Source organism: Cetorhinus maximus, chromosome 14 (genome assembly GCF_964194155.1).
Source record: "Cetorhinus maximus chromosome 14, sCetMax3.hap1.1, whole genome shotgun sequence".
In the NCBI taxonomy this organism is placed as follows: Eukaryota; Metazoa; Chordata; class Chondrichthyes; order Lamniformes; family Cetorhinidae; genus Cetorhinus; species Cetorhinus maximus.
Window position 1 is genome coordinate 98644892 of NC_135892.1, and position 26473 is coordinate 98671364.

The window sequence follows — 26473 nt, forward strand, 5'->3', positions numbered from 1 at the left end:
TGCCAGGCCTGCTGAATACACTCTTACCTGTTTTGCATATATTTATGTAATTTATGAACCTGACTGGCAACCATATAATTATTATTGAGAGCGGGGCGGGGGTTTTCTCTGTTGCTGTGACTCTTCCCATGTCACTGATGCTACTGCACCGTGCGCAGATTTAGATTTAAATTCGAGTATGTGTGCTTCTGCCTCAGTTGTCCCCATGAACGATAAAGCTCTCCGTTCTGCTAGAGGATATCTGAATTAATTGAAATATAATCTGCAAATAGTAAATGACTCACCACCGAGGAGCCTTAGGTGTCTGTTAGAAACTAAGAAGTAAGATGTTGGCCAGAAAGAGTTTGATTGTTTTGAACTGCAGGGTGAGTATGATCAGCAGAAGATTTAATCACAAAATCGGGATCCTTGGAGCACCATTATCGAGGGGACAGGTACGCTGTACGGATGCGACAGTTAGGAATCGAAAAATTGTGTTATCTTTAAAGGTGCATTTACTTTCTTTTTTACTGTAAGCTCCCTTTGCATGCTTATAGGGAAAGGAGGGTGTAAGAATTGGACCAGACGCTTTAAGGAAATCCGGGCTGCTGACAGCGCTTCAAACTGGAGGTAATAATTCGGAGGGTCATTAGAATGGTAAATATCGAGATCACCCTCCAAAAAATATCATTGTAAACTCTTCAAATTTCATTTTGTGATAGGAATAAAACGTACGCTTGGTGGAGTGTTTTTAAATTAAAACCACTTTTTAAAAATTCGCCTGTTACCGTAAGAAAAACACCCCCCACCCTTTGTAAACAAAGTCCATTTCATTTGCAATCACCTGCAACTACGAAGGGGAGAAAATCGGGCTCTTGCCCTCAAAATTAAAAAAAATCCATAAGTGCAAACACTCTGAAAGCATTTTTATTTACTTTTAACTGAGAGTGCCTGGAACCTTCTCAGTCAATGTTAACACAAACCTATTCAACCCGAAAAGCAAGAGAAAATGACACTATCAAACTGGCAGTGACTAGATATGACACATGATTCGAGAGAGTACAAGTGGGGTTGTCGACCTTTCATCAGAACTAGCAAAAGTTAAAAGATGTAACAGGTTTTTAAGCAAGTACACAGGCAGGGAAAGAGGGGAGAAAAAAAGGAAAGGGGAAGGTCTCTGATAAGGTGGAAGGCAGAAAGGATTAAATAACAAAATGGATTATGTTGCAGGGCGAAAAGGATTAAGTAAAGAAATGAAATATGGTTGTAAAGGAGGTGTAAATGTCATTACCGACAGTTGCTGCCTGGAAAAAATAGGGTGCAGTGATTATGAGCTGAAATTGTCGAACTCAGTGTGGAGTCTGGAAGGCTGTAAAAGTGTCAAATCAAAAGATATATGGTGTTGCTCACTGAGTTTCCTTTTGAGTTCATTTGTACTTGAATATCACTAATTTGGTCTCATAGAGTCATAAAGTCATTACAGCACAGAAAGGGGCCATATGTCAATAGATTACAATAATGTCTTTATTTGTTCAAGAGGACCATTCAGATCTCAGATTCTATTCTTTTCAACTTGGAGTGAATGCAGTTGAAGTCTGGATATGAAAATGTAACTTAAAAACATTTGTTAAAACTGAGGCTGTTGATGGGCGTTGAATGTAAATTATTGGTTAATTCCAGTGATAAAGCTAAACATGCATCTGAGCTTTGACCAAGTTGTTCTGCCTATCTAATATAAAGGCTGAAGTGTAAGGTGTCCTGCTGCTGGATGTTACTGGCATATTTAATAAATGCTATATCATGTCACATTCACAAAGAACGTAAAAGACACAATCCACACGGCCATATGTGGGACTAGATGGCACAATGAGACAGAAGGCTTTGTTACAGACCGTGATGGGAGAAGTGCGCAGTTAATTCTAGCCCCTCTTCTCCACAGGTCGCAACAACATTTTAAATGCTTAATTCACCCACAAAATTGGCCAATTATTTACCACTGACATTGTTATTCCCAGCATAAAAAAGACTCCAACCAGGCTTCTTTTAGTAAACACAAAAATTTGATTTCTTATAAAACTACTTTTTAAAAACAAGTTAATGAACTGGTTGTTATACAAGTTGTAGTTTAGAAGTATAATGACTTTTTTCCCCTTTTCAAACCCCCACACACACACACACACAAAACAGGATAAAACAAACATAGTCCCCTGCAGAGGCTGGAGTATGGAAACATTTCTTCTAAAAAGGATAAAATTCAAAGAGATCTCAATGCTGTTGATCTAACAGGATTTTGTTCACAATAGATCTGAAAGTTCTTTCAGTTGGATTTTTTGGTGAAACTGTCCTTGATGACTCTTTCCTATCAGAACTTTGCAGACTTTCAAAAAAAAACAGATGATTTATTCCGATGAGATATTTCTGAGGAAGGTTTAACACAAAGGTGGAGCTGAGAGAGGGAAAGAGAGAGTCTTTTTCTTGCACCCTGCTTTCAAGGCACCCACACATACAATCACTTTCTGTCTGAGAGTTTTAGCGCCTAAGATGTTCAAAGAATACTTCTCTTAGGCCAAGTATTTTTAACCAATCAGCAAGAGTCTTTAGCTTGGTATACAAATATACAAAATATTTCTTCCCTTAGCAGGTGTTCCCTGCTGGACATCTATCTTGATCCATGGTTTCTTAAAGAATGGCATATTCACAGCTTCGAATTAATATTGCAAACTTTTAAAAATAACTCTGGAGGAAAAAAAATTCAATGTCACTCAAATTTTCCAAAAACTGGTTCCTCGCAGCTTTAATTACAAAGCTATCAGAGCTAAGCCAATTTAGTTCCTCACCCAATGGTTAGTCACACACAAGCAGAAATTGCAGTGTGGTGATATAAGATGAGAACACTGGATGTTCTTTTTTGCTGCCTGCAGTCCAGGACTCTGAAGTCAGTTATTGTACCCCTCACACTTAGGATTAGTCAACACAGCACGAAACAGCAATCAATCTGGGATTTTCTTAGTCTTAATAAATTCACTGCCAACACCTTGGCTTATTGCAAAGTGAGCCAGAGTGACCTTAAAGACTATTTACTGACTCATAAATTTATAGTTAATTGAGTTAGTTTGACTTTATCTTTCCCCATCACCCATTCTTTCCTTCAATGTTTTCTTTTTGAGGTTGTAATCTGAAAGACTATGGCAACTTGAAATTTGAAGATGAGCCAAAAGACGAGCCATTCAGAACCGTCAAAATGCCACGGACTGTGGGAAAAGCAAATGAGAAACTATCTCGAGTTGTAAGCAAAGTAAAAGCAGATGGCCGGATCTGTGTCATTCTTGGGGGAGATCACAGGTATTTCCTTTCTCTTTTGTTCAAATCATAAGCTTCAAAAACATGTACAAGAAAGTTATCCAAAATGTTCATCACCATTTCATGCAACTGCAAATATAAAGTATATTTACAATTCATGTAGAAAAATAGAAAAAATAGGGATTGTTCGATTGAAGGGGAAGAGTGTCAGATTGAAATATCAAATGGAGGTGAGTGAATGTTAGTTATATAAAGAAATGTTTTGGAGTTGCTACTGGAATAGTCACTGAGCCCTCAAGAGTATAAATACATAGTGATGGTCTGCTGACAAAGTTTACTGAAATGTTCAGTAAACTCTGCAGCAAGCCTATGCAACTAGTTATTTTCAAAGTTATAGAGCATAAGGCCAAATACATCAGTGTAACACAACGGAACAGCTTTCCAAAATATCACTATGTATTTATTCTCTGGGAACACTGGGGTGAATTTCAAGTAAGGCATGGGCAGAAAAATAGCAAGTTAATTGCCTGTTTGTACATTAGTACTATATGATTGATCACTTTGGAGAAATTTTCTAGGGTCTGCATCCAAGCACCACGGATTGCCTGAATGCAGTGAAAATTGTAAGGTCAAAGAGGTCAGATAGCATGGCTGTAGATAACGTACCTGATTTCCCTGTATACATTTAAAATAGGAATACTTCCATTATTTCCTTTAAACACATATGCTATGACCTGCTTGATATTCAATATTCACTGTTCCTGGGCTATCCACTGCACCCTTAAAAACTGAATGAACCTCTTAAAGTGACATGTCTTCCAACTCTGTAAATCTGTGCTACTGCTGGGAGATTTTTGGAGAGCAATATGTTGCAGGTAAGATCATCTCATTACTCTGGCATAACGGTGTGAGTGCTTGTGGAGCAGGTAAGAAGACACAAGCTGGTCCTGTTCTCCTTTGATGGTAGAAGGGAAGAGTTTCCAACTCTTCTGAACCATCTGAGTGTCTCAGAAACTAATTCTGGCAAGCCAGGAGAAAAGACAGCTAAGATGGTGGTCTTTTTGGTGTAGAATTTGAAGTGTTTGGTTGCCTGAATCGTAGCTATTTGAGTTGCAAGTAGGGACAGGAGATCTGGAGCTGGGTTGAGCACCACTTATATTGGGCACTCTGCTGTATTTCTGGCAGTGGATTAATTAACCTTCAACCTTGGAGTGGCGCCAAGTAGCACATGTGAGGCTCAGGTTTCAATTTTCACTGCAGCCTTGAATCATAAATAGTTTAGGAAATCATTACAGTTCCCAGACAGCAACCTCTTAAACTGCAGTGATTATTTATTGCCCACACCAGGCAGCAAGGTTATTTGTTTTGGATGATTTCCATTTGATTTGATGTATTTTGGATGTTCTGTTTTCCGCTTGTGTGGGTTCTAGATTTAAATTATTGGACCTTTCTTATTTCAATATCTCCTGATGTTTTATAACAAAATTATTCTAGTCACTCCCTAACAAAAATCTGAAAGTATCTTATTGAAATCGTGTGCAACAAATCATAAACAGCTTTCTCTACCAGTTTTCATCTTTTTTCTTGTGTTTTATATGGTTAAAATAGGACTGGAGTATTTTTATGGATCTTTTCCCACTAGTTGCCAGATTCAGCTGAAATATAATGCAGGAAAAGTTTACCACCCTCAAAGTTTTAGCCCTATATTTTCTTTAAACAAAACCACTTAGTAGCAAGAGATTTGTAGAAGGAATGAATTTGAATATTGTAAGAGCAGAGATTTTCTAAATACATTCAGGGCCCTAGGAGTGGAAACACTTGTATCTTTGAACTAGTTTACTATGGAAGGTAACCTCCAGAGTACTAAGATAAAAGCGAAATCTGCCGATGCTGGAAATCTGAAACAAAAACAGAAAATGCTGGAAAAACTCAGCAGGTCTAGCAGCATCTGTGGAGAGAAGTTTCCACTTCTCTTCAGCTCTGAAGAAGGGTCATATGGGCTCAAAACGTTAACTCTGTTTCTCTCTCCACAGATGCTGCCAGACCTGCTGAGTTTTTCCAGCATTTTCTGTTCTTATTTCAAACCTCCAGAGCACTGCTGTTAGGAACCAGCAAAAAAAAGGACTTCGCTGATGTGGTTTTCACCTGTGTACTTCCTTTTCCAATAAGCATGATTAGTATACATGCAGAAAAGAATGAGAAAACTTGCAATTATATGGTGTCCTTCAAAACCTCAGGATGTCCAATAACGCTTCACAGAGAAACACAGCGCCCAATTTATGCACAGCAAGGTCTCACAAACACCAATAGAATAATGACCAGATATTTTGTTTTATTGATGTTGGCTGAATGGTAACTGTTAGTAAGGACATCAGAGAGAATTCCTCTGCTATTCCTTGAATAGTACCAGGGGATCTTTTACATCAGAGTGCCTCAACTCCCTGCAGCTATCATCTGATGGAGGCGCAGTCAACGACAAATATGCCTATGCACCAACTCTTTATGCTAACATCTCAGACAAAGAACATTTCTACAACTCCCTGTTACAGGTGATGTTCTGAGGAACATTCCAAATGGCAAAAGGATAGTCATCCTGGGTGACTTCAATGCATATGTTAGGTCAGACAGTGACTTATGGCCAATGTGCCTCAGTCGTCATGGGGTAGGCAAGATCAGCAATAACAGACGAAGCTGTTTTGAGCCTTGTGCCCTGAATAAATTCACCAACACCTTTTTTCAAGGCAGACAGTGCCACAAGATATCATGACATCACCCAAGGTCTGAATATTGGCACTAACTAGACCTGGTCATCACGAGAAGGCGCAATCTGCCCAGTATTCTCTCACCCATACCTATCCTAGCGGCCCCCTCTTGTCAGCAGCAGAGTGAAGGTGCACCCCTGAAAGTTTCACAGTTCCAAACATGATGGTCCACCATGCATCAACGTCCCTTGCACAAGTAATGGTGCCAAATACCAGCACTTCGCAATTGCTACCCACCAAAGCTTTACGAGGAAGTGCCAATGCTGGTATCGATGAAGCTTGGAAGTCACGAAGCTCAATCATCTGTGAAGCATCAGAAGCATCACTTGGTAAAGGGTTGACAACAAGGTTTGATTTCTGTGATTCTGAGACCTACTAGGCTGAGATGATTGATATCTTTCGTTGATGCAAAAAACAAAGTCTAATTATGCATATCATTAACCCAACAGTAAAAAAAAACTGCAAGACCTTAAAGTAGCCAAGTCAGCTGCGCAGAAGATAGGGAGATACTGCGCAGATAAAGACTGGATCAACTAATGTCAAGAAATCCAAACTGCCTGTCACCGTGGAAATCTATGAGCAATGTATGAAAGGATCAAGACGGTGTTTGGTCCTACCTTCACCAAACTTGCCCCTTGAAGTCAGCATATGGTGAAGCATTCACTGACAAATGTAAACAGATGTCCTGCTGGGCTGAACACAACTATGAGCTGTACTCCAGGGAGACCGACATCTCCTAGTCCGTGCTTGATGCTCTCCCACAGCTTCCTGTCATGGATGAGTTGGATGAAGAAGCCTCATCACTCAAAATCGAAATGGCCATAGAACATAGGAAATAGGAGCAGAAGTAGGCCATTCGGCCCCATGAGCCTGCTCCACCATTTAATAAGATCGTGGCTGATTTGTTTGTGTTTTGAGTTCCACATTCCCATCTACCCCCAATAACCTTTGATTCCCTGGCCTAAAAAGAATCTATCTACCTCCGCCTTAAAAATATTCAATGACCCCGCCTCCACCACCTTCCGAGGCAGAGAGTTCCAAAGTCGCACAACCCTCTGAGAGAAAAAAATTCTCCTCATCTCTGTTCTATAAGGGCAACTCCTAATTGTAAAACACTGCCCCCTAGTTCTAGACTCCCACAATAGGAAACATCCTTTCCATGTCCACCTTGTCAAGACCATTCAAGATCTTATACCCCTCACTCTTCTAAACTCTAATGAAAACAAGCTCAGCCCGTGCAACCTTTTCTCATAAGACAACCCACTCATTCCAGATATCAATCTAGTAAACCTCCTCTGAACTGTCTCCAACGCATTTACATCCTTCCTTAAATAAGGAGACCAAAACTGCACACAGTATTCGAGATGTGGTCTCACCAATGCCCTGTATAACTGAAGCATAACATCCTTACTTTTGTGTTTAATTCCTCTCATAATGAAGGATAGAATTCCATTAGCCTTCTTGATTATATGCTGTACCTGCATACTAACTTCTTGTGACCCATGCACTTTGGAATTCTGCAGCTGCTCTCTATTTAAATAATACTCTGCTTTTTTATTCTTCGTGCCAAAGTGAACAACTTCACACTTTCCCACATACTTCATCTGCCAGATTTTTACCCACTCACTCAACCTATTGATATCAGTCTGTAAACTCCTTATCTCTTCTTCACAACATACTTTCCTACCTATCTTTGTGTCATCTGCAAATTTAGCTACCATGCCTTCACTCGTCTCATCTAAGTCATTGATGTAAATCGTAAAAAGTTGAGGCCCCAGCACACCCCCTGCTGAACTCCACTCGTCACATCCTGCCAATCAGACAAAGACCCATTTATGCATACTCTCTGTTTTCTGCCATCCAGCCAATTTTCTATCCATGCTAATATGTTACCCCCTACACCATGAGCTTTTATTTTCCACAAAATTCTTTGATGTGGCACCTTATCAAATGCCTTCTGGAAATCCAAGTACAGTATGTCTACAGGCTCCCCTCTATCCACCATACATGTTACTCATGCAAAGAAGTCTAATAAATTGGTTAAACATAATTTCTTTTTCATAAAACCATGCTGAATCTTCCCAATTATCTTGAGTTTTTCTAAATGCCCAGCTATAATCTCCTTAATGATCGATTCTAACACCTTCCCCATGACAGACATGAAAGCTAACTGACCTATAGTTTCCTGTTTTCTGCCTCCATCCCTTGAGAGGTTATATTTTCTACTTTCCAGTCTGATGGATCCTTTCCAGAAGCAAGGGAATTTTGGAAAATTAACACCAACGCATCTACTACCTCATTAGCCACCTTTTTTTATTATTCATTCACAGGATGTGGGCTTCGCTGGCTGGGCCTGCTTTTATTGCCCATCCCTAGTTGCCCTTGAAAAGGTGGTGGTGAGCTGCCCTCTTGAACCGCTGCAGTCCATGTGGTGTAGGTACAACCACAGTGCTGTTAGGAAGGGAGTTCCAAGATTTTGACCCAGCGACAGTGAAGGAATGGCGATATATTTCCAAGTCAGGATGGTGAGTTACTTGGAGGGAACCTCCAGGTGCAGGTGTTCCCATCTATCTTTTGAGAAGCAAGGATGAAGTCCGTCTGGACTCGGAGACTTGTCAGGCCACAGCTGCATCAGTTTGCTCAGTTCGACTTCCCTAGTAATTATAATTTTACCAAGTTCCTCTCTCCCTTCCAACTCCTGATTTACTGCTATTACTGGTATGTTTTTTGTATGCTCTATAGTGAAAACTGAAGCAAAATATTTGTTCATTTCATCTGTCATTTCCTTATTATCTACTATTAATTCCCCATTTTCACTCTCTAGAGGACCACATTCACTTTACTTACTCTTTTCCTTTTTAAATACCTGTAGAAACTCTTGCTGTTTTTACATTTCTAGCTAGCATCCTCTCATATTCTAATTTCTTTCTCCTGATTAGCCTCTTAGTCATTCTCTGCCTTTCTTTATATTTTGACCAATCATCTGACCTGCCATTCATTTGCGCAATTATATGTTTTTTTTCCTTAAGTTCCATGCTTTCCCTAACTACTTTAATTACCTAAGGATGGTGGGTCCTCCCTTTAGAATTTTTCTTTATAGTAGGAATATACTTATTCTGAGTATTCTGAAATATCCACTTAAAATGTCGGCACTGCATCTCTATTGATCTATCAATTAGCCTAGTATCCAGTTCACTTCAGCTAGCTCAGCTTTCATGCCCACATAGTTGCCCTTATTTAAGTTTAAAATACTAGGCTTAGTCCCACTCTTCTCCCTTTCAAGCTGGATGTAAAACTCAATCATTTTAGAGTCGCTGCTACGCAAGGGTCTTTACCCTGAAGTCATTAATTAACGCTGTCACACTACACAATACCAAGTCTAATATAACCTGCTCGCTGGTTGGTTCCAGAATGTGCTGCTCTAAGAAATTATCTCAAAAGCATTCTATGAAACTCACCCAGGCTACTGCTGCCGATCTGATTTTTCCAGTTTGTATGTAGATTAAAATCACATGATTATTGCTGTCCCTTTATCACAAGCACCCAATATTTCTTCTTGTATACTTTGTCCTACATTGTGGTTACTATTAGGCGGCCTGTAGACTATTCCCAGTAGTGACATCTTTCCCGTACTATTCCCCATCTCCACCCAAACCAATTCTACATCCTAATCTCCTAAACCAAGTTCATCGCTAACTAAAAGCCCATGGGATTCAGGGTAATGTGGCAAACTGGATGATAGGTTGGCTTTGTAACAGGAAACAAAGGGTAATGGTCGATGGATGCCCTTGCGAATGGAAAGTTGTCTCAAGTGGTGTTCCACAGGGCTCGGTGTTGGGACTCTTGCTGTTTGTGTTATATATTAATGATTTGGACGTGAACGTGGGGGGTCATGATTGGGAAATTTGCAGATGACACAAAGATTGGCCATGTAGTGGATAGTGTAGAGGATAGCCATAATCTCTAAAACAATATAGATGGGTTGGTGGAGTGGGCGGTAAAGTGGCAGATGGATTTTAACATAGAGAAGTGTGAGGTCATACATTTAGGAAGGTCAAACAGTTACAGGGATTATACAATAAATGGGAATATACTAAGAGGGGTAGATGAAGTGAGAGATCTTGGCGTACAAGTACACAGGTCCCTGAAGGCAGCAGTTCAAGTAGACAAGGTTTAAAGAAGGCATATGGAATGCTCTCCTTCATTGGCAGAGGTATAGAGTATAAAAGTAAGGATATAATGTTGGAATTGTATAAAACACTGGTGAGGCCACAACTGGAGTATTGTGTGCAGTTCTGGTCACAACATTACAGAAGGATGTAATAGCTCTGGAGAGAGTGCAGAGGAGGTTTACAAGAATGTTGCCAGGGTTAGAAAAGTGTAGCTACGAGGAGAGATTGGATAGGTTGGGGTTATTTTCCTTAGAACAAAGAAGGCTGAGAGGTGACTTGATTACAAAATTATGAGGGGAATGAATAGAGTGGACAGGATAAAATTGTTTCTCTTGATGGAGAATTCTAGAACCAGGGGACATAGATTCAAGATAAGTGGCAGAAGGTGTAGGGGGGACATGAGGAAGAACTTTTTTACGCAGAGGGTAGTGGGTGTCTGGAATTCCCTGCCCAAGTTGGTGGCAGAGGCAGAAACTTTAAATTCTTTTAAAAAGTACCTGGATCTGCACCTAAAGTACTGTAAGCTGCAGGGCTATGGGCCGGGTGCAGGAAGGTGGGATTAGAAAGAGCACCTGGGTATCCTCGGGCTGGCATGGACAAGATGGGCCGAATGGCCTCCTTCTGTGCTGTAACTTTTCTATGGTTCTATTGCACAAATGCTATCCTTCATTAACAGTGCTACCCCTCCACCTTTACTTAGCTTCCTATTCTTCTTGAATGTCATATACCCCTCAATTTCCAGGAGTCAATTCTTGTCATCCTGCAGCCACATCTCCATAATGACACAAAGATTGGCCATGTAGTGGATAGTGTAGAGGATAGCCATAATCTCTAAAACAATATAGATGGGTTGGTGGAGTGGGCGGTAAAGTGGCAGATGGATTTTAACATAGAGAAGTGTGAGGTCATACATTTAGGAAGGTCAAACAGTTACAGGGATTATACAATAAATGGGAATATACTAAGAGGGGTAGATGAAGTGAGAGATCTTGGCGTACAAGTACACAGGTCCCTTCAATGTGTGCTATCAATTTGTTTACTGTGTTACGAGTTTTTTTTTAATTCATTCATGGGATGTAGGCTTCGCCGGCTGGGCCAACATTTATTGCCCATCCCTAATTGCCCTTGAGAAGGTGTTGGTGAGCTGCCTTCTTGAACCGCTGCAGTCCATGTGGTGTAGATAAAACCACAGTGCTGTTAGGAAGGGAGTTCCAGGATTTTGACCCAGCAATAGTGAAGGAACGGCGATATATTTCCAAGTCAGGATGGTGAGTGACTTGGAGGGGAACTTCTAGGTGGTGGTGTTCCCATCTATCTGCTGCCCTTGTCCTTCTAGATGGTAGTGGTCGTGTGTTTGGAAGGTGCTGTCTAAGAAGCCTTGGTGAATTTCTGCAGTGCACCTTGTAGATGGTACACACTGCTGCTACTGTGCATCGGTGGTGGAGGGAGTGAATGCTTGTGGGTGTGGTACCAATCAAGCAGGTTGCTTTGTCCTGGTGGATGGTGTCAAGCTGGGTACTGTCCAGGTCTTGTCGCATTTGGACATGGACTGCTTCGTACAGTCACACCCTCCTGTCCCTGACCACTGACTGAATCAAAAGACCTTATCCCATGTGGTGTGACTGTCTCCTGGTACAAAGCATCCAGGTAACTTTCACCCTCCCTGATGTGTTGCAGAGTCTGCACCTCAGCCTCCAGCTCAATGACTCTAAGTTGAAGTTCCTCGAGCCACAAACACTGCAGATGTGTTTGCCCTGGATCACAATGGTATCTAGGAGCTCCCACATGTTGCAGCCTTGACACATTGCCTGTCCTGCCATCCTTAATGTTTTTTAATTAATTACTTAATTGTGTTATTCACTTATTTATTTTTCCTTTTTTTATTTTATTAACTTTACCACCAATTTGTATACTACTTTAAACCTTAGGAATAGAATAACCTTAACCACTTACCAGATACTCACTAAACAGCTAGCTCCTTTCCCTGTAGTAGAATAAAAACCAATTCTTACGGGGTGAGAAAGGGAGAAAAAGCATAAGGAAACAAACACCTCCTTCCCCCTGCTTCACCGAACTCCCCCACTCACCAAAATATCAGGTTTGCACTCAGTTTCCGCAGCTGCACTCATTTGCCAAAGGCTGCTAACAAACAGAAAGATATCCAGCAAGATGGAATCCCAGCCAAACTGCAGAAGCAAGAAAAGTCCCATCTATTGCCACACCTTTCTGATTTTCTCCTTCTCCTTCCCTGCAGGAAAGTAGATTCCATTCCACAGGAAATGTGAGATGCAAAAGTCATCACACTGTACAAAAACAAAGGCGACAGAGGAGACTACAACAACTACAGGGGCACCTCACTCCTTAGCGTCACAGTGAAGGACTTTGCTAGGGTCATACTTAAAGATTCCATTAACACAGTGTCTCAATGTGGGCAAATCTACTGTGAACATGACCTTCTCCATATACCAGCTACAAGAGAGCAGTATATCTCTTACATTCGTAGATCTCACTAACGCATTTAACAAGGTCAGCGGATTTTGGGGAAAATTTTCTGTCTATCAAGCTCCTCAGTCTCATCCACTCCTTCCATGATGACATGCATTGCACAGTTCAGTTTGATGACTGCACTTCCAACAGTTTAGAGTGAAGCACGGAATGAATAGGGCTGTGTCTTAGCCCCCACTCTGTTTAGTATCTTCTTCTTCAAGCTCATGACCTTTGTCTTCTCTACAGATATGGAAGGAATCCACTTGCATACTAGGTCAGATGGCAAGGTCCACTATATCAAGACAAAGCGAAGTCAAAAACACATCCTGTCCTGATGACATAACTTCTCCACGTTGATGATGCTGCGCTAGTCCCTTACATGGAAACTCAGCTACAAAGACTCATGGACTGTCTCTCCCATGTCTATGACTTGTTCTTCCTGACTATAAGTGTCAAGAAAAAGCAGGCTGCTTTGTCCTGGATGGTGTCAAGCTTCTTGTGTTGTTAGAGCTTTACTCACCCAGGCAAGTGGAGCATATTCCATCACACTCCTGACTTGTGCCTTGTAGATTATTTTTTAAACAGGAATCTGTTCTTAATAACTTCATGAACTTTTGAGAAACTGAGAGCTCCATTGTGCACAAGAAACAATGATTGCCCACAGGGTCACATTTACTTTGTCAGCAAATAACACCACGACAGAAATTACAATAACTTGCTCATAAATAGGGTACACTCCAGATCCTGGGAGGTGGACTGGTGGTTTTGGGGAGTCAGGAGGTGAGTTACTCGCTACAGGATTCCTAGCCTCTGACCTGCTCCTGTAGCTACCATATTTATATGGCTGGTCCAGTTCAGTTTCTGGTCAATGCTAACCCTCAGGATGTTGAAAGTGGGGTTTCAGTGATGGTAATGCCATTAAATGTCAAGGAGCTTTGGTTAGATTCTCTCTTCTTAGAGAGGGTCATTGCCTGGCATTTGTGTGGCGTGAATGTTACTTGCAACTTGTCAGCCCAAGCCTGGGTATTGTCCAGGCCTTGCTGCATTTGCACATGGACTGTTTCAGTATCTGAGGAGTTGCGAATGGTATTGATTGTTGTGCAATCATCAGCAAACATCCCTGCTTCTGGCCTTATGATGGAAGGAAGGTCATTGATGAAATAGCTGAAGATAGGTGGGCCTAGGAAACTACCCTGAGGAACTCCTGTAATGATGTCCTGGAACTAAGATGATTGACCTCCTACAACCAAAATCATCTTCCTTTGTGCTAGGTATGACTCCAACCAACAGAGAGTTTTCCCCTGATATCCACTGACTCCAGTTTTGCTAGGGCTCCTTGGTGGCACACTCAGTCAAATGCTGCCTTGATGTCAAGGACAGTCACTCTCACCTCACCTCGGGAGTTCAATTCTCTTCTCCATGTTTGAACCAAGGCTGTAATGAGGTCAGGAGCTGAGTGATCCTGGTGGAACACAAACAGAGCATCAGTGAGCAGGTTATTTCTAAACAAGTGCCACTTGATAGCACTGCTGATGACCCCTTCCATCATTTTATTGATGATCGAGAGTGTCTGATGGGGCGGTAATTGGCCAGGTTGGACTTCTGCTGCCTTTTGTGAATGGGACATAACTGGGCAATTTTCCACATTGTTGGGTAGATGCCAGTGTTGTTGCTGTACTGAAACAGCTTGGCTAGGGGCGCAGCAAGTTCTGGAGCACAAGTCTTCAGTACTATTACCGGAATATTGTCGGAGCCCATAGCCTTGCAGTATCCAGCGCCTTCAGCCGTTTCTTGATATCACGTGGAGTGAATCGAATTGGCTGAAGACTGGCATCTGTGATGCTGGGGACCTCCGGAGAAGGCTGAAATGGGTCATCCACTCTGCACTTCTGCTGAAAATTGTCACAAATGCTTCAGTCTTATCTTTTGCACTGCTGTGCTGGGCTCCCCCACCATGGAAAATGAGGATATTTGTGAAGCTGCCACCTCCAGTGAGTTGTTTAATTGTCCACCACCATTTACAACTAGATGTGGCAAGATTGCAGAGCTTAGATCTGATCTTTTGGTTGTGCGATTTCTTAGCTCTATCGGTTGCATGCTGTTTACGTTGTTTGGCAAGCAAGTAGCCCTGAGTTGTAGCATCACTAGGTTGATACCTCATTTTTAGGTATGCCTGCTGCTGCTCCAGGCATGCCCTCCTGTACTCTTCACTGAATCAGGGTTGATCTCCTGGCTTGATGGTAATGCTACAGTAGAGGGTATGCTGGGCCATGAGGTTACAGATTGTGGTTTGAGTACAATTCTGTTGCTGCTGATGGCCCACAGCATCTCATGGATGCCCAGTCTTGAGTTGCTAGATCTGTTCGAAATCTATCCCACTTGGCGTGTGGTAATGGCACACAACACGATAGAGGGTATCCTCAATGTGAAGACGGTCTGCACAAGGACTGTGTGGCGGTCGCTTCTACCGATATGGACAGATTCATCTGCAGCAGGTGTACTGGTGATAATGAGGTATGTTTTTCCCTCTTCTTGGTTCCCTCACCACCTGCCACTGACTCACTCTAGCAGCCTTGTCCTTTAGGACTTGACCAGCCCAGTCAATAGTGGTACTACTGAACCACTGTTCGTGATAGATTGAAGTCCCCACCCAGAGTACATTCTGCGCCCTTGCCACCCTCAGTGCTTTTTCCAAGTAGTGTTCAACTTGGAGGAGTACTGATTCATCAACTGACGGGGCGCAGTACGTGGTGATCGGTAGATGCTTTACTTGCTTGTGTTTGACCTGATGGCAGGAGGCTTCCTGGGGTCCTGAAACTATGTTGAGGGCTCTGAGGGCAACTCCCTCTGACTGTATTCCTCTGTGACACCACCTCTGCTGGGTCTGTCCTGCCGGTGGGACAGGACATACCCAGGGTTGGTAATGGTGGTGTCTGGGACATTATCTGTAAGGTACGATTCCATGAGTATGGCTATGTCTTGCTGTTGCTTGACTAGTCTGTTGGACAGCTCTCTCAATTTTGCCAATAGCCCCCAGGTGTTATTAAGGAAGACTTTGCAGGGTCGACAGGGCTGAGTTGCCACTGTCATTTCCGGTGCCTAAGCCGATGCCAAGTGGTCTGTCCGGTTTTATTCAATACAGACTTCGTAGCAGATTGATACAACTGAGTGGCTTGCTAGGCCATTTCAGAGGGCATTTAGAATCAATCACATTGCTGTGGGTCTGGAGTCACATGTAGGCCACACCAGGTAAGGATGGCAGATTTCCTTCCCTAAAGGACACTAGTGAACCAGATGGATTTTTACAACAATCGACAATGGTTTCACAGTCATGACTAGACTCTTAATTCTAGATTTTTACTGAATTCAAATTCCATCATTCGAACCCAGGTCCCCAGAGCATTACCCTGGGTCTCCAGATTGCTCGTCCAGTGACAATACCACTACGCTATCGCCTCCCTGTGACAGTATCTTCATGGATTAGATTTGTGCTACTTATCAGTTGCTTTGTACAAACAGATTTGTTCAATTTATGATTTTCTATAGAGCTTTCTGTGAGATACTTTCTTGTCACCAATCTCATGGAGACAAGCAACTAGAAATGAATCACAAAAATATAAAATAGAAATATGTAGGCTTCATATTGCAATGGCAACAATTTGAAATATACTTAAGTTGAGATAAAATCCAGATATAACAAGAATGCACTTTCTCATTACAGTTTGGCAGTTGGATCAATTTCTGGAGATGCAGCATTTCACTCAAACCTGTGTGTGGTGTGGGTAGATGCCCATGCTGACATTAACACTCCTAATACAACACCATCAGGTAACCTGCATGGACAACCTGTGTCATTTCTCATCAAGGAACTCAAGACTGAGGTAAATGTGAAATTTGGTGCAAAAGTTAAATATCTCATTGTGTGAAGACAAATTGGGCTGGATTTTCCATTTCACCGTCTGAGCAGTAATCTAGCAGAACGGACTTCCCAATTTTTAGGTAACAGTGTTGTCCAATAGCCACAGGTGCTGCTGTGATAACACCAATTTAGCCACAGCACTAATTTTAGAAAATGCCTTACACATAATGCAGGTAAATGTGCTACATGTATAAAATTACTTAACTATCATATAGATCAGGTGAAATGTTGCATTCTTTCTCTTTCACAACATTTTGGCAGTCTGGGATGAACTTATCAGATACAGGACATCTTAGTGCAGCTTCTAGGTTTTGGTCAAGCATTTATGAGCAGTACATCGGGATTATTACTGAGAATGCTGACTCTGACAAAAAGACGCGTGGGACCCACTCCTGCTCTCCATCCATAATAGTTGGATGCTGCTTTCCCTTGGCCTGATATACCCTATTACAGCTCTTTGCAATTGGTTGGAATTGCTTTCTTCTGCTGGTCTGGGGTGATTATTCTGATTGTTCAAGCTAACCACGATGACAGTTAGTATAGTGCCCATCAGGTTTGCGCCGGCTTTTTTATTTGGAGAGCAATCAAATTAGTTCCCTTTCCCTATACCCCTGATTTCTTTTCTCCTTCAAGTATTTATCCAGTTCCCTTTTGAAGGCTACTATTGAACTGTATCGACCACCCTATCAGACAGTGCATTCTAAATCCTAACCAAGTTCTCCTCATCTTAAGAAGTTGCTGGTATCTCCATGGCACTGAAATACAGCATTTCACCCATGTTACACACAATTTTAGCATATAACCAATGGCACTAACTAAGGAAACAAAGCACAATGATCAAAAAACTTTCTGGGCTGAATTTTCTGGCTGGCGGGGGGGCAGAGTGAGAGCAGGTGCGGGCGGACCCAATCGCCGCCCGCACCTGGACCCAATCGGTCCAATGGCGACCCGGCAGTCTGTTTTAAAAAATTGCTGCAGCCTTTCCAAGGCTGCAAATTATGGCCAGTGGAAGGGCTTCCCAGAGCGCTGCTGGTGAGCAGGCCAGACAGGAGGGTAGGGCAGGGGGGCACTGTGTGCCTTTTTCTGATGATTGCCTTGCTGCCCTCCTCGAGGAGCTGGCAGCACGGCAGGATGTCCTGGTATCCCAGGACAGGAGGAGGAAGCCCCCCCATATGACCAAACATGCCTGGGAGGAGGTGGCGGAGGTTGTGAGCTCCCGTGACGTGGTGCAGCGCAACTTGGTCCAGTGTCACAAGCACTTCAATGACCTGTTGCGCTCAAGAAGGGTGAGTACCATGTTGGCATTGGTCACTTAACCCAGCAGGTAGGCTTTCCCCCCTGCCCCCCTCACCACCCCTCCCCTCCCTCCTTCCAAGCCTGAGTGTAGTGACTGCATTGAATCATTGATAGTATATGTCCTTCCCTGGGTGGCCCAGCAGATATTGCCCATGCCGAGGTCACCCTGAGAGGATGGTGAAGAGATGGGTTCTGCCCCCGCAGCAAGTGGTACACTGTGACCCACATGACTGTTTTGGATGCAACCTGGAGGAGCTGCACCTAGGCGCAGTGGTGGAACTCCAGGACATGTCAAAGTCAGGGTGATGACATGCTGGGATGGGAGCTTCAAGGTGGCGTGGCACTGATTGATCTGCTGTCCTCTACGTGCCACCTGCTTGCGCCTCTTTGCTACAGAAGGTTAGACCGTGTGGTGCCTGATGTGATGCAGGCAGCATTTGGCCAAGGGGGTGGAGACAGGCCTAGCATCTTTGTGTGAGTGTTCGACAGCAGCCAGGTGAGAAGACACTGGAGCCCTGCAAAGTACCGATCTGGTTAGGGTGGGCCGTCCGCGAAAAGGGTCCAGGTACAATTAGCACTAATCAATGTTCTCTCCTTTTCAGGAGAAGAATGCACATAATGCAGCCGAGCGGGTGAGGAATGGCGGCAGGCCAGCGCAGTTGCGATTTGCAGCCGCTTCGAGCAGGAGGCCCTAGATTTGGAGAGGTGCCATGCGCCCAGGTCCACCGGTGTCAGTGAGGCTGGGGTGCCACGGGCAGGTATGTTTGCCCAGCAGTGAGGTCACCATTGTTCTCCCAGCAGCCATGGCAGTGCTGAATGTTCAGTGATTGAAGTTTGCAACATGGCTTGACCATTGCTTATGGAAGGATGAGCGCATAATGATCCGGGGGACAGGGATACACATTGACATTGTCTCCATGTTAACTGATCCAATGTCCTTGTTCTTCCTTTCAGCATCAGCGGTGCAGGGCCGGGAGGAGGAGCAGCAGAGGCCCCCTTTCATATCTGAGGGCCCTGAAGTCTCACCAGTGCCACACCATCTCTGTCAGGCAGGCACCAGCGCAGATACTAGCATCTCGGTGCGAATTAGAACATCAGCTAGTGTCCCGGGGCACAGCGGTGAGGGCACTTCAGAGTCGCTGGAGGAGCTGGCAGAGACAGAGAGTGCCCATGGTGCCAGCAGTCAGAGGACTGCAGGGGACCAGGCACATACTCAGTCGGTGCCTGATGATGTGCCTCTGGAGTCACCTGCAACGCAGCAGGTGCAGGAAACGCGGCCGGGTGTGCGGGAGCATCTGGCGGAGATACATGAGCGCCATGCGTCCTCCATGGAGAGTGGCAACTCACGTGGAGAGGCTCCTCCAGGAGACCCATCAGGGCTTCCTGGGTATGTGCTTGGACCAGCAAGCCCTCACATCGTCATTGACCGCAGCTGGTCAGTGCTAGTGTGGGAGATGGTATGGGCACCAAGTTTCCCAGCTCGGTGCCCATCCATCCACGGTGAGCAGGGAGGTCCAAAGCGACCTCATGTTGGCGCAGCAGCTGCCTGTTGTCTCTGCGGGCTCCTCTCAGGGCACTCCAGATGAGGGCAGCAGCTCCTCTGCCCCTCTGCCAGTGACCGTTGCATCCGGGGAGACTGTGATAACTGGGGAGATGCCAGCTGTGGAATTGGCAGCTCCCTCCCAGGCGGGGCCAGCACAGGCTCCATGGGCCAGAGGACGACCGCCAAGGTCATCGACGTCAACAGGACAGCAGAGTCAGCAGGCCACTCCCAGCGAGGGGTCAGCACCAAGACATAGCACCCGAAAACGTAAACATAAGGCACCTTAGGCACAACACGGCAATGAGGTTTTTATGAGTTGGTGTGATTTTTAACACTTTTTTCATTTTGTTTCATTAAGTTTCTTTGGTTGCTATAATAAATTCAGACATGTCACCATGGCTGAGGTTGCCTCTTTTATTCCGCAGGTGGATGGTTTCCAATAATGGGGACATTCGACTTTATTAACAAGGACCTTAGTTAATGTTCCTAAGCAGGCAGATTTTGCACTTAGGTCTCGAATATGGAGCATACAGCCCAGGCTTATCCTGGAGGTCCATATGTGGTGTGCTAGCTGAAGCTTCTTTGGATTAAAGTCTCGTGGGTGTTCCTGCCTCCCTGGAGTATGCCCGGGTCAGCGTCTACCCCCTCAGCATTTCCCTATGCGTGCTCATCCTCATACTCACTGCTGGGCTCATCGTGTGCCTCCGCAGCCAATGTGTTTACACTTTCATCGTGCACAGCGTCCCCCCTTTCCAGCGCAAGATTGTGGAGAGCGCAGCATGCAACCACTATTAGCGACACACTATCGGGGGGGGTACTGGAGTGTGCCCCCTGAGCAGTCCAGGCATCGGAAGCGCATCTTGAGAAGACTAATGGCTCTCTCCACCACAGCCCTTGTGGAGCCATGGCTCCTATTGTACCGCTGCTCAGCTTCTGTTCTTGGATAGCGGAGAGGCGTCATGACCCACCTTCTGAGGAGATAGCCCTTGTCACCCAGCAGCCATCCATCCAGCCAGGCTGGAGCACTGAAGAGCCCCGGCACCTGGGAGTGTCTGAGGATATAGGCGTCTTGGGAGCTGTCTGGGTACCTTGCACAGACTTGAAGAATCAGCATCCTGTGATCACACACTATCTGCACGTTCATGGAGTGAAAACCCTTCCTGTTGACTAAGGCACCGGGCTCACCTGCTGGCGCCTTGATGGCCACGTGTGCAGTCTATTGCACCCTGGATGCGGGCGAAGCCAGCAATCGCCGCGAAGCTTCTGGCTCGCTGTGTCTGGCTTGCCTGGTCCCAACGGCAAAGGATGAAGGTCAATGCACACCTGAACAGAGCGTCTGTAACCTGCTTGACACAAGTATGGACAGCTGATTGGGAGACACCGCAAAGGTCACCTACCGAGCCCTGAAAGGAGCCAGAGGCATAGAAGTTGAGGGCAGCTGTGATATTTAGAGCCACTGGCACGGGGTGTCCATCCACACAGTTAGCGGAGATCTCAGGCCCAATCGTCTGACAGATATAGTTGACTATCTCCCTTGAGAAACAGAGCCTCCTTTGGCACTGCACCTCGGACATATTGAGGTAGCTGCTTCGCCGCCTGTATACCCTGGCAGCAGGATAGTGGTGTCTTCTGCGGCCCCTTCTGCCTTGGATTACCTCTTGGCCCTGCACCCCTTGTGCCTGCGCTTGACTTCCCAAAGGTGGCTCCGCTGGAGGCTGAATGTGCACTCCTGGCCTTCTCCCCCTTTAAGCCCTCCCTTCCTCCACAGAGAAGGTGCCTCCAGCTCCCATTCCCAGGCTAAGGGAAGGCTTCCTGAACCATGCAGGCTCAAAAAAGATTCCACACTGCAGAGTGCTGACCTGATGGCTGTGAGTCCAGGCAAAGCAGCTGGTATGCGTTTTGAAGTACTGCTGATCACACAGGCAAGTATCAGTAACTTTGAAACATCAATATTTGACAGAGCACACTCACGACCCCACTGAGCCCTCTTATCCCGCCCGTGGATGAGGTTTATACAAATGTGTCCTACCCACCTGCCTGTTGCGCCGACCTGAAGATTGCACGGGCGCCAAAAAATCATGGTCGATTGGCACCTCAAGGGGCCTGTTAATTATTGGCGGGTGCGCATCGGAGAGCATCGCACGCCCGCCCAATGAAATATCGTGATGGAGCACGGTGACATTGAGATGCTCGCCTGATGTCACCGCGTGTCATTTTACGCCCCACATGCCAATGGGAAAATTCTGCCCTCTCTCACTCTTTTTCATCTGACTACTTTGCCATAAAACGCATAAAAAGGTTAAAGTACACGTACACACACTGAATATAAATGCTGAGATCACAAGCCCAATGATGTTTTATTTATTAATTGAAAATACAATTAGCCACATCTGGATTCTCAATCAGCCACATGTGGCTAGTGGCTAATGTATTGGATGCCAGTTATAGAACTTTATTTTAAATTTGACTGTGGGATGTGGACATGGCTGGCAAAGCTAGCACTTATTGCCCATTCCTAATTTTGTTTGAGAATGTAGTGGTGAGCCACCATTTTGAACCTTTGTAGCCAGTGTGGTGAAGTTACATCGGCAGTGCTATTAGATAGTGAGTTCCAGGATTTTGACCCAGTGACGATGAAGGAACAGTTGATCATACTTCCAAGCCAGAATAGCATGTAATAGTGTATGCACCTGCTCCTTCTAGGTGGTGGAGATTACTGATTTGGGAGGAGCTGTCAGAGAAGCTTTGGCAAGTTGCTGCAGCATAGTTTTAGATGGCACACACTGCAGTGCGCTGGTGATGAAGGGAATAAATGTTAAGGTGATGGAAAGAGTGACAATCAAGGAGTCTGATTTATGCTGGATAGTGTCATACTTCTCGAGTGTTACAGCTATACTCAACCAAGCAAGTGGCAAGTATTTCATTACACTCCTGAGTTGTGCCTTGTACACAGTGGAAAGGCTTTGGGAATTAGAAGGTGATTCCCCCATCCAATCTCTTACATGCTCTTGTAGCCACAGTTTTTATGCATGGTTTTCATTTAATGCAATGAAAATCAGGTGGGTTCTATAAACAGATTAATGCTGAAGCGGTGAAGATCAAAGTCCACCCCATTGAGTACAGAGGCAATTACACTATAGTTGCAGCTGTTGTTATCATAATTCAGTTAACCTTCTGTTTATTTTTAATGTTTTTCCCAAATAAGGAAGTGAAATAAGAGGTTATTTAGCTGAATTGGTTCATTCTCTTAGGGAACAGAATCCACTTGATTCCTGCCTTGTTTTAGTATGTCATATTTGTTTCCTATGTTACTCGAATGGGATTCTTCCATCCACATATCCTCCAGATCTCCATCAAGAAATTAAGGAGAAAAAATACGACCAACAGCTGAAGCATCTTTGTAAGCAGGCTGATGTGTACCAGGTAGTCAGATTCACATGAGCTTTCAAGAAAGGGATTTAATAGCATACTGCAATAAAATTATCTTTGCATGGAATGGAGGGGAATATGGTCAACATCTTCTCATCTCTGTCCCTGGATTTGAATCCAGCCTAGATGTAAATGAAAGACTGCCACAAATGTCATATCTCTTACAGTTTCTTGAAATTTCACATTTGACTAGAAAGCAAAAATGACTATGCTTCAAAGGTAATTCATTGGTTAGGAAGTAATTTTGGACACCCTAGGACGTGCAAGGTGTGCTACAAGTGCAAGCTACTTGTTTCTTTCTCGCATGCCCACAGTCTAAAACTGGTACTAATCTCACCAGTGATGCCACAGTATTACCGATGTGGGCAATGGAAATATGTCACAAAGGTGCAGTACTAGGTTTATCTTCTAAAGCTGAGGACATGGCCTGTTGATGTGGCAGAGTAAAAGGAGTTTTGCTCTACATCTAATTGCATCTTATCCAGCTTAGAAGTGAATGATGCTTACACATGCTGCCAGAATCACCCAGAAATACTATGGTAATAAACTTAACCTCATTGTAGTCTTTTATGAATAACGTAATAGTACTGTACTATTTTATTTTGCTATATTTTAAACTATTCAATCAATGTCATTTCAACAGTATTTGCAACTGAATTACACTACTTTGAAATTGTAGATACTCAAAAATATTATCTGGTGAGGAGTTAGAATAAGATTATAATTCAATCTTTGGCGTTTCCAAACTTTTCAGTTATGACTATGTTACTACCTAAACTCTAATTAAATGGTAGGTTTATATACGGGAAAAATGGAGGAGCATTTTTGTACCAATGTGTTATGTCATGGAGGAATAGGATGTGTCAATATTTTGGTTGATGGTGGGGGCCAAGGGGATAAGGAAGGACTTTGTTGAAACGTTCCAAATTTCCTGCCCATCTGATTTCTCACCAGAAGTGACAGGTGGCATTCAAAATGTCTGTCTAAACACAAATAGGTTGATTGAAATAACATGTTAATGCACCTGTGTGGTGAGTAAATATCCTGCCAGATGATGGCAGGATGCAACACAATTCTATAACAGCATAAAATCTAGGCTAGCATGTGGGCTTGTCCTTGTAAATGTCTAGTGAATTTGCAAACTCTTCTGTTATATCATGGGAGGTGCTAAGCTTGATGCCAAAGCATTTCACCCAGGAAAAAGGACAAAATTGGAAGGCAAAAAATTGTGAAATTCAATTAAATGCAAGGTTATATCACTACAATTGCATAGTACATCATCGCTGAAGCTAGAAGTCCTGTAATACAGTCAAAAGTGCCCATTCTCTGGGGAAATGTCTTATCCCTACAATAATGAGAGCTTTAAAGTAACTATTAACACAAAGATGAGCGCTACGATCTGCTATTATGAAAGAAAATGAATAATCAATGGTAGAAATTCAAACTGCCCATTCTGTACTAAGATAAATGTCTGCCAGTGTACCTCAGTGCTCAAAGAGATGTAAAATCTAATTCTTATGAATTAGTTTGTTTCACATTACTCAATATAGAAAAAAGAAAGCACCTTTATTTATACAACGTGTTTCACAACCTCTGATCAACACAAAAGTGCTTTACAGCCAATGAAGTAGTGTTTTTGCTGTTGCTGTTGTAATATAGGGAAACACAAAACACAAATTGTGCACAGCTAGGTCCTACAAATAGAAATGAGACAATGGACCGGATAATCTGTTTATGATATTGGTTGAGAGATAAGTATTGAGTGGAACACCACAAGAACCCCATGCTCTTGAATTGTTTGAAAGGATCTTTTAAGTCCAACTGAGAGGGCAGTCATCTCTCTAGGTCTTGGTTTAACATCTCATCTGAAAGACAGCACCTCTGTATAGCACTGAAGTATCAGTTCTAGATTATGTGCTCAAGTCTCTGGAATGGGCTCACAGGCTCAAAGAGAATGCTACCATTGAGTCAAGTCTGATAATCAGGCCTGATAATCAAAAGTGTCCACCTCTAGGTGAATCTTGTTGTCTTATCCCAACAATTACAATTTTAAAGCATGGATAAGCTTTATATTATGGTAATTATAAAGAATGAAGAAAGTAATATACTTAGATTAGAGGTGCTGATAACTGTTGATTTATTTAGTCTTCTAAATGCCTCAGTATAGAAAAATAAAGTACCTGCATTCATAAGTTACTTGTATTTATTTGTTGCAGCTAGCCTCTGAGGAAGCTGGTAGCAGAGTTACAGTAAAAAAATATTCAATTCTTCTATCTCAGTTTGCATAGGCTTTCTGGCACTTAAACTTTAAATTCCCTGCCAGTACCAGAGCTATGTTAGTTGTCAGGAACCAATGGGTATTCCTACCATCTACTGTTACTATGTCACTGACTTCTAATGTATTCCTACTATCCTGTGCCTGGCTGCTATCATTGCTGGAAATGACCAAAAATAAGTAATTATTAATTGCAACCACTGCAATCTAAGATCACAAGTTTCTAAAATTCATAATAACTAATGGGTTATTCATGGAAAAGTTTCTAATTACATTTATATGTAATTGTTGCTTGGAAATTAGTCAATCATTTATACATAAAAACTTTGTAGTTGCAAATAATGGCCCCAAACAATGTAGGTAAATTTTTCATGCTGTGTGGTAAACTATCTTTCTCAGCCTGGTGCTCTCTGGTATCATCTCTCAACACTTCCTGGCTATCCCTTAACTGATTGCATTTATCACAAAACACTGAATGGAATGCATTCTAATTCAGTTGCCAAAACACACTTGACACACCATAAACAAATAGTTACTTTTACTATATTCTTTAATCTTGACAGAATAGTAATAGTAATACTAAAAGTATTGCTACAGGAAAAATACACATCAATAACCAGAGCGTCCTTTGGGCTGGATGTTACTTGCCCATGCCGGGTGTGTATTCGGCAGGGGGTCATGTAGCTAGCCCATCACATTCCTGCCCACCTCTAAGCTGACCCCCATAATAGGCTAGGTGAGCAGATGTCGAAATCGGCAGGTGCCTGCCATATGTAAACAAATAATTAAAGGTTAATTGGCTCTGAAGAAGAGTCATACGGACTGTAAACATTAACTGTTTCTCTCTCCATAGATACTGCCAGGCCTGCTGAGTATTTTCAGCATTTTCTGTTTGTATTAAAGGTTAATTAGGCTTGTTAGCAAACCTGTTGACCTGGAAGATATCTGCCCAACCATAATACAGCTGGCGTAGGCAGGCAGCTGGGAGTGGGCAGGCCATTTTTTATGGCCAACATGAAAAAAGGGGGGTGGGGGGCAACTCATTCAGGAGGTGCCCTTTGTACATTGGGGGCTCACCCCCCATTTCCTTCTATGCCACTTGCCCTCCAAAACCTGGCCCACCACACGCTCCTCCCTCCCTGGATTCCAGGATCCCTTCCCACTCTAAAACCCCGGGACTTACTTTTCTGGGGCAGCCATCCATCCATCTTTTTGTGCTCCTTCTTGCAGTCCTGGCAGTGCCCACTACTGAGCTCTGGCACTGCCGGGACTGCAGATTGGCTGGCCACTCTCAAGAGCTGTCCACCCACT

General features: G+C 43.6%; 1 protein-coding gene across 1 annotated transcript in view; it reads left to right on the top strand.

Annotated features, from left to right (window-relative positions):
- The first annotated feature begins 307 nt into the window (after nt 1-307).
- Nucleotides 308-26473, top strand: part of LOC144689869 (arginase-1-like) — a 39858-nt gene continuing 13692 nt past the window's right edge. Inside the window, exons 1-4 of the mRNA XM_078557325.1 lie at nt 308-434; nt 537-609; nt 3147-3321; nt 16422-16581. Coding sequence (XP_078413451.1) covers nt 327-434; nt 537-609; nt 3147-3321; nt 16422-16581 — 516 coding nt within the window. The 5' untranslated portion in view covers nt 308-326. The remainder of the gene's footprint in view (nt 435-536; nt 610-3146; nt 3322-16421; nt 16582-26473) is intronic.